This window comes from Ctenopharyngodon idella, chromosome 5 (assembly GCF_019924925.1).
Source record: "Ctenopharyngodon idella isolate HZGC_01 chromosome 5, HZGC01, whole genome shotgun sequence".
Classification (NCBI taxonomy): Eukaryota; Metazoa; Chordata; class Actinopteri; order Cypriniformes; family Xenocyprididae; genus Ctenopharyngodon; species Ctenopharyngodon idella.
Window position 1 is genome coordinate 10,083,078 of NC_067224.1, and position 8,875 is coordinate 10,091,952.

Sequence of the window (8,875 nt, forward strand, 5' to 3'; positions counted from 1 at the left end):
AGCTTTTTCACTTCAGCAGTATGCAGTTTTAGTAGCAATATGCTCTGATATGAATGTTTAATGACTGGGAGCGCTCTGTCGAAAAATCTGTTTTCCACTCCCTTGCTTTTGTTGGTCAGGTTCATTTAGAGATGGGACAGACACTTCTGCTGTGTGTATTTGTGTGTATGCTTCCCTGAACACAGACCAGTTGTCTAGTTGGGCTTTTATAGCACTAGTAAAGTCTCTCTCCCTGCTTCTCTCCCTGTCTTTATCCGTCTTTCTCTCTCCCAAGTCTGGCTGTGTGACCGTTTAAATGTTTTATTACCTGTTAGGGCCTATTTATACCTTGCCCTGGCATGGAGCAAGCTCAGCTGTCAGTAATTTGCACCTGCAGGAGGCTGGGTTGGGCGAGACGAGTCCAGACTCAAAAGCACACTTGCCTCCTTGCTGCTCGGGCAGCCCAGTTTCTTTCTGTACCTTCTGTACAAGCTTTACACAAACATGGGTCACACAAGTGCCACCTTTTACTGCTACTTTTTGCCTTACCAACCTGCCCATTCATGATGTGTGTGTTAATTTGAGCCTGTGGATGCGTGTGTGCACATGTTCCTAGTTACTAGATGGCTAATTTAAGCAGGTAGCAAAAGGCCCACTTGGATTGGGTTGGCTTGAAGTGTGGTCTGCTCCACAGAGCTCTCTTGTTAGCTTGCAGTGGCGGCTGTTCTGTCTTGCATGCATTCTAACACACACACTCTTAACGATCACTTCCGAAGACTTTACTCCACCCCCCAGCCCCCTCCTGCCTGTGCCACATTCCCCTCCCAAAACATAAGAGTGCACAGCTCAGCAAATATTTGAACCTGAGCGAGTTAATCATGAGACTGAACCCTTGGAGCCAGAGAGAGAGAGTGAATGAGCAGAGAGAGAGAGAGAGAGAGAGAGTCGGCTAGCAGCAGCACGACCCCAGCAATCATTTACTCAGCCGTCCTGGAGCAGGCGTCATTCTCCGCCCCTCTCAGACCTGCTTTAGTTCTTCGGACTCAACCTGTCGCACCAACTTTTCTTTCTCAACTCGGATTTTGCTGGATTTCTTCAGACTGCCGCAGTGATTTTTAGACTCCTGCACCAGTCAAGTGTGAACATTTTTCAAGACTACAGGAGAACTGTCTTTTGGATTTACCGGAATCACAAGAAATGCTTACCGGACAGACTTGCTGAACAAAAGGCTGCTTGACTTCTGCTGAACATGCACAACTTGCAATGTAAGTGTGTGGTTTTGGTGTCTCAGGAAGTTTGGTGTAATGATTGGGTTACTTTTGTCAAAAGCAGTTAGGTAGATGGAAAATGTATCAAAGTAAAGCACCATGTCATCACTTCAGGGAGTTATCTGGTTTTTCATAGTGCATGATAGTGGTTCTTTTCAGAGGTCCTATTTTGTGTCCTGTTCTAGCTCTTCCACTAAAGCTCTGACAGGCTTGTATATCAGTGCTACTCTCCTATACGAGTGTGTACTTGATACTCGTGTGTATCAAGACTAGCACTCCAAGTGCGACCTGCTACAAAAAGTGGGTTAACCTGTTTGACTGACACCAGCATGTCTGAGCATGCGAGGTGTGTGTTGCATTATTAATCGGCTCCAATAAAAGTTAGGGTATAGAATATCTTTCAAAGGCAAAGAGTCCACTTAAATTTAAAACTGAAGTTTTAATTTTTTTTTACACACTTCCTTATCTATTGATGTCCCAGTGGTGATCAGTTACACTTGACTTACTGCATACTGTTAAGCACCCCAGCTGAAGTGCCTTTCTGACCTGTCATTAGAGTGCCAAGCATGACAATAGCCCACGTTCCTGTGAGCATTTTAACCCTACTGAGAATTGCGGCTATTTCAGGTACCCTCTCAAGTACGAATAGCTGATCTCTACCCCCCTACAGTCTTCTGTGAGTCGCATGTGGGATTATAAGAAGTATTTGCAAGCCGTGCCTGCCTCCTGACCTGGCCTTGTCTTTGACGTAGGGACTGCCTACGTGCCGCTGCAGCAGCGATTTTGTCTGCCTACCAGGAGACAGGCCGTGCTGATCGCTAATGCTCAGAGTGAGGCGGGGCTTAGCAAAGCTGCATCACAGATACAGGAAGGGAGGGGGTGACAGAGAAAGACAGTAAAGCTTCAGTTCCTTTCCTCATTCGAAAGATGCTGTGCTGCAGTGCACCTTGTCTGTGACTTACCTCCCTCTGTTTGGCAGCATTAAAACGGCTTGGAGAACGTTCCACACGGATAAAGGATATTGTTGGATCACATAAGTTGGAGTAGATACATCTTGCTTTTGATGCTCTTTTCATTGTCGACTTTTGAACGGACAAAGCACTGTTGCAATGACATCATTGCACTCAGTACTTGGAAGAAATAGAGGCAGGTGATGAGGCAGGAGTGGCCAGCAACAGTCCTGCAGCACCATTGGCTGGGGTAAGTGATGTAATGGCTTTCACTGACCGAACTCTCCAAGGCTTTTCAAAAATTGATCTCAAACCGATGAGCGAGAAGAACCTGGATTCATAGCATCCGTTCAGAGGAGGTTTGCAAAGAAACTGCATGCGTATCCTTCCAGATATGCAATACACCAGTAGGCATGGCGGATTTAGAGAGTCTAAGACTTGACACTGGATCAGGATCTGGATCAGACCTGCTGTTTTATATAGAAATAGACCCGCCAGGTAACTCTTGAAGTTGGTGCATTAAAACGTGTCATTCTTTATTTGATGGGTGACAGCTCTGTCCGTGGTCTTGGATGCATTTGTTGGTTTAAAAATGGGTTTAATATTTTGCCATTGATGTATTCTTATGGTGACAGATACATTAGTCATTGTGTGGAATATTGTGTGTGTGTTAGAGGATGCATCTGCTTTAGGTACTACAAAGCATGGGATGATTTGTTGGTTAGTTTCTTATGTCTGGTTTAATATCTTTGTGAGTTTTATACTCTGTGATTGCACTAGGCAGAAAATGCTTAACGACGATAGTGACTGAAGTGAACAAAAGAAGAGACAGTGAGTGTGCATGAGGAGGTGGTGGTGGGGGGGGGGGGGGGGGGGGTTGGAAGATAAAAATAGCCCACCGCTTCAGCTCTGCCTCATGCTCCACGGAGACTGCACTGCCCCCGCTGCTTCCCGTCACACGGTCCAGCAGCCAATCAGATGCAACCTCTGCCTCTATCCAGCGAAGCAACATGTTCTTAATGGTTAAGGATTCTTGCATGAATGTGCATATTGCATTGCTTTGTAAATCCCATTAGTGGGTATATGTCTGCTGTCCAATGTCATTGCTTCTAGAAACAGTGCTAATTCTGTTCTTACGCACTTGTTGTAAAAGTCAAAGGATGCATCAAATAACTCATATTAAATCCAAATTAAAGCCCATTTTGAATCTTCATGGCTCATCTGTGTGATTGGTGCATCTCACGAATAGCTTATGCAGTATAATGCTGGCCAGATCAGGAAATGGTGATTGAAATTAGTTTTTTTTTTTGGAAGGGGCAATGAAATGCGTTCTCCCTGAGTCAAGAATCCGACTCCCTGCTGAGCGCTCAAGAGGCATGTGCTCAGCTGCATTTAATGAAATGGAAAAGACTGAGAGGGGAGGAGGCAAGAGATCTGGAAAACTGCAGTAGCCGTTGCATGCTTTTAAAACGTGACTGTCGCATTGAAAGGAAACCTGCATCGCTAACTTGACAAATAAAAGGATGTTTTGGGGGTTTTCATTTCTCTGCATAAGATTAGCATTCTTGGGTTGTACTGTTATTTCATATTGAAACCACCAATATGTCAGGACGCATAGGTTTGGGCATGCTTGCACATGTTGTGTGTGAAATGACCTTGAGTGCTGCTAGTTCATCAGCAATTCTGTTCTCAACCAGTCTCTCTCTTTTCTCTTTACAGCACTACCTCCCAAGCCACCCAAACCAACGTCTGTCACTAACAACGGTATGAACAACAACATGGCTCTGCAAGACGCTGAATGGTACTGGGGGGACATCTCTAGGCAAGTACTCATCAAACCTAGTATTTGGTCAGATAAGCATGCATTTATTTATTTTTTATTGTTCTTATTAATTTTGCTTCATGTAAAAGTTTGAACTTCTTTCTGTTGCAGGGAGGAGGTCAACGAAAAGCTTAGGGACACTGCTGATGGTACGTTTTTGGTCCGAGATGCCTCCACTAAAATGCATGGGGATTACACGCTCACACTGAGGTATGTTATCCTTTGTAAACCCAAGTGTGTGTCTGAATTCATTTTTTTTTTTTTTTTTTTTTTTTTTTTAGGGTGCTTGCGTTGACTCTGACTTCCAACTTTAAGGATTGCTCTAAATTCTTCTTTTTTTGGCCATACAGGAAGGGAGGTAACAACAAGCTAATCAAAATCTTCCACCGTGATGGGAAGTACGGCTTCTCAGACCCCCTGACTTTCAACTCTGTGGTTGAGTTGATCAACCACTATCGGCACGAGTCTCTTGCCCAGTACAACCCCAAACTAGATGTGAAACTACTGTATCCTGTGTCTAAGCACCAACAGGTAATGGAATATGGAGTGTCCTCTTGCAGAACTTTAATTTGGATCATCTCGTTTATAACGGAATCGTTTTATTTGAAATGTTTTTTTGTATTTATAGGATCAAGTGGTAAAGGAGGACAACATTGAAGCTGTTGGGAAAAAGTTGCACGAATACCACCAGCAGTACCAAGAAAAGAACAGAGAGTATGATCGACTCTACGAGGAATACACTAGAACATCACAGGTTTGCTCTCCCTAAATATATTTATAGTAAATGACTATATGTATTTCAGTAAAGCAATCACAGAGCTCGATTAAAGTGCTTACATTCTGATATGTTTTTGTCTGCTCACTAGGAAATACAAATGAAAAGGACTGCTATTGAAGCTTTTAATGAGACCATAAAAATATTTGAAGAGCAGTGCCAGACGCAAGAACGATACAGCAAAGAATATATCGAGAAGTTTAGAAGAGAAGGCAATGAGAAGGAAATCCAAAGGTGAGTCCTAAAGCTGAAAACCTCCAAAATAGTTTTTTGGAGAACATTTCAGAAGATTAATTCAACATCTCTGCAATGTTTCATCGCAGGATCATGGTCAACTATGAGAAGTTAAAATCGCGCATCAGTGAAATTGTGGACAGCAAACGACGTCTCGAGGAAGATCTGAAGAAGCAAGCGGCAGACTACAGAGAGATCGACAAGCGGATGAACAGCATTAAGCCTGACCTCATCCAGCTCAGAAAGACCAGGGATCAGTACCTCATGTAAGTAGCTCATCCATATGTTCTGCACTTCAAATTTAACACACAGGACACAATCTTGCATTTAGAAACGACTACATGGAGTGAAACATAATGATTTCTGTTGCTGCACAGGTGGTTGACACAGAAAGGGGTCAGACAGAAGAAACTCAACGAATGGTTGGGAATCAAAAACGAAAACCAGGACGAGTGAGTATTCTTATCACATTATAGCTGCTTGATTTTTAAAGTCTTCCTGCTTTCAAAATTGAACACTTCACTTCTTTGCTACAGTCAGTACTCAATGGTGGAAGACGATGAGGATTTGCCACACCATGACGAACGCTCCTGGAAGCTGGGTAACATTAACCGCAACCAGGCCGAGGCCCTTTTGCGGGGCAAGAGAGATGGAACATTCCTGGTCAGGGACAGCAGCAAAGCTGGATGTTACGCCTGCAGTGTTGTGTATGTATCAGTTTTTTTTCGTGCTCATTTGATGTTGGGCCTTTTTTTTGTTTTTTGTTTTTTTGTTTTTTTTACTTAATTATTGGAGAGTTCCTATGTTGGTTGTGGACATCTTTTGACATTCTTTGCAATTCATTGACTACTAAGACTAGACTCTGAGAGTGCATGTTGAAATGGGAAATTGTAAAAGGCAATGATGACTAAAACCACCTCTTTGTCTTCTCGCAGTGTTGATGGTGAGGTCAAGCACTGCGTCATCAACAAGACACCCACAGGATATGGCTTTGCTGAGCCCTACAACCTTTACAGCTCTCTCAAAGAACTGGTCTTGCACTACCAGCACACATCCTTGGTTCAGCACAATGACTCTTTGAATGTCACGTTAGCATACCCAGTCTACGCACACCAGAGGCGGTGAGGACTCATGAACACACCCTTGGGACTCGTTACAAACACAGGAGTTGAGGAAGGGCCTCCCCTTCAAATGGAGATGCCTCCAGTAAGGCTGCTACCGAGGGCTGCTTTTTGCCTTGAAATGACCATGTCAGAAAGACAAGAAAGCAAAACCCAAAACGAACATTTCAGCCACTGAGACTTTTTGCCAGTCTGAATGTAGTTTTCTTTATTGAGCAGAAACTGCTAAAGTTAAACTCACTCTCCCAAAATGGAGGACTTCGGAGGCCTTTTCCAAATGGTGCTTGTTCATTTCAAAGCTTTACCCGCTGCTGGAATGTGGAACATTGATTGAACCTCTAGAGTGATCTTTTTTTACCTCTTCTACACCCTTACCTGCTCAGTTCAGGTCCCCTTTTGTGTGTATGTGTGTGTTTGCGTGTGTACGAGAGAATGTGATGTGACCAAAACTCACAGTATCTGAAAGCTATCGGGATGTTCAACATGTTGGTGTTAAACTTTCACGAACAGACCATGGAATCAGCTGATCAAATGTAGCAAGATGGCACTTTCGAGTATCTACTAGTTTTCCTGTAAGAGACTCCTACATAAACTTTGATATGACACGTCTCGCCTGAAAGTAACAGCGTGACGAGAAGCGAATGAGATGCTTGGCATTTCCTTGGCAAGCATTATAGTGACAGACTCTAAATCCATTTCTGCTTTTATGGACTGGCAAGAAAGGAACTGAAACGGACTTCATGCTGTACATACAGATAGCATCAAAAGCTACGTGACGACACCATATTGTACCAAAAAACGCAGTTCCTTCTCAGTTGTATTCTAATCTGCTATGCAAATTCTGTATTTTCCGTCTTCTCTGCAGAGTTGTGATTTTATTTTACATGTTGCTACCCATAATATAAACTTGTTTTTATTGCTTAAAGTCTTTTTGTATGTATCTAAGATGATATTTTAAGTGTCAAAATGCCAAGAAAGGTGGCTTCAGTTTTACAGAAGAAGTGAGGAAAAAGTACTTTATTACATATTTCTTTATCAGCCGCTGGTAAAATTAAAGAGAGAGTATTTTATTAGTCTTTTTCACTTGGAGCTGATTTTCTCTTGGGCAGAGCCTGGAGGACATTAGTGCTGCTTCTGTCTACATTAATGGTGATATATATATCTGAACTAGAGCAAACATTAATGAATAAACCATGACGTTTGAAATAACTGCAACTGATTGATCAATGTCACAACAACACAATACTGCAGGTTCCCAATCAAATATAAAGGTTTATTTTGTGATATTTTTCCCATAATCGACAGCGTATTGATTTGATCCTCTGGAATGATGGGAAAAAAAACAATCATTTCGGTGATAGACATAACTCCCTCTCATTCCTTGTCAACAGTATTTTTTCTGTATCAGAAAATCCTTAATAGTGTTTACATAGATGGATCAAATCAGTTCGACTAGTACCCAACGTTATAGTTTGTGCCACATTCTCTGAAACATTTTGCAACAAAGTCGGGAGCCTACCAGCTTGACATTCACGGCTAGCTACAGTATTTCCGGCTTTATTATCAGTGACGTCAGTATTGCTTTTGTCTTCTGCTCTCTTCTCACTTGGCAAATGCATTTGATGTTTTGCATAAATAAACATCAATGTGACATCAGTAATTATTGCGTTTGTTTTTTGTTTTTGTTTTTTGGTCAAATTTTAATTCATTTATTTTGAAATCGTTTGACTCCTTGTTTTAACTAGGCCTGATTGCCTTAAAATTAGTCAGTTATGTGTTTAAGCAGACAGTACTGTTAACTTCACCATTTTGAGTTTCTTGAATAGAAATAAGTTTGAAGGTCTTTTAATGTAAGGTTTTCAGGGAGAATGGTAATGCTTTTTTTCTGCCACGTCTATACGCACAGTTGTCCTACACTATTATAATTTCCCCAACGACTTGGCACATAGTTCTCAAATGATAAGGTTATTACGCCAAGTAACTAGATTGTGATTTGAGGTGAATATTTATGAACCTATTTTTCAAACTTTTACTGCTTGTGATTTCTAAAATCTAAGAATCAAGAATCGAAGTCTATGAATTCTGGAAATGTCCCTCTAAACCTACACTCAATTTCGATGAAAAAAAAAAAAAAAAAAAAAAGCTCTTTCATGGTAACTTATCTGGGGCTTTTTTCGTTTTGTCTCCCATTTTTCTATGTTTTATGCTTTTTTCACCTCTAGCTAAAGGCCACAAACTTCCGTGTTTCATATTACCATGATAGTCCTCTGTCTGCAGTCCCTGTTCTCAGAATTTTTTTTTCATTTTGTGAATCCAGTTTTTTCTTTTCGAAATTGTACAGTATTGATTTACAGTCATTGTTACCACAATGTTGAAATTGAGATTAACCAGTGTGTTCCAGTTCTAAAAAAAAGCTTGATCTGTATTGGCTTTTTTTTTTTTTTTTTTTTTTAAGATAAATAAAATTGTTTTAAAAAAAAAAAATCTAAGTCTTTGTGTCTTGGTGTTTTTATCATATCATTTCTAGTCTGTTCTATAGATGTCTAGCATATGACAGTTGACTGTTGAACTCCATTTACTGTTTCAGAGACTTTTGAGGTTATGCAAATGTGGTGGTGTGATATGATGCACGACATTGATGTCACCAGTCACTTAAACGGGCTGAAGGTTATAGAACATTTTGTTCTTGCCGTTGCTTTTTACTTTTTTCAGTTCTTTCCTGGCTA

The 8,875-nt window shown here is 41.3% G+C and overlaps 1 protein-coding gene across 4 annotated transcripts in view; it reads left to right on the forward strand.

The window, feature by feature from the left end:
* pik3r1 (phosphoinositide-3-kinase, regulatory subunit 1 (alpha)) overlaps positions 1-7,809 on the forward strand; it is a 32,433-nt gene extending 24,624 nt beyond the window's left edge. Inside the window, exons 1-10 of one of the 4 annotated variants that reach the window (XM_051893890.1) lie at positions 881-1,244; positions 3,917-4,023; positions 4,135-4,229; positions 4,370-4,550; positions 4,648-4,773; positions 4,886-5,028; positions 5,118-5,294; positions 5,406-5,480; positions 5,565-5,735; positions 5,964-7,809. In XM_051893890.1, the coding sequence (XP_051749850.1) occupies positions 1,229-1,244; positions 3,917-4,023; positions 4,135-4,229; positions 4,370-4,550; positions 4,648-4,773; positions 4,886-5,028; positions 5,118-5,294; positions 5,406-5,480; positions 5,565-5,735; positions 5,964-6,153 (1,281 nt within the window). In that variant the 5' untranslated portion in view covers positions 881-1,228 and the 3' untranslated portion in view covers positions 6,154-7,809. The other 3 variants (XM_051893891.1, XM_051893889.1, XM_051893888.1) reach the window with 3 other exon arrangements.
* The last annotated feature ends 1,066 nt before the right edge of the window (positions 7,810-8,875 follow it).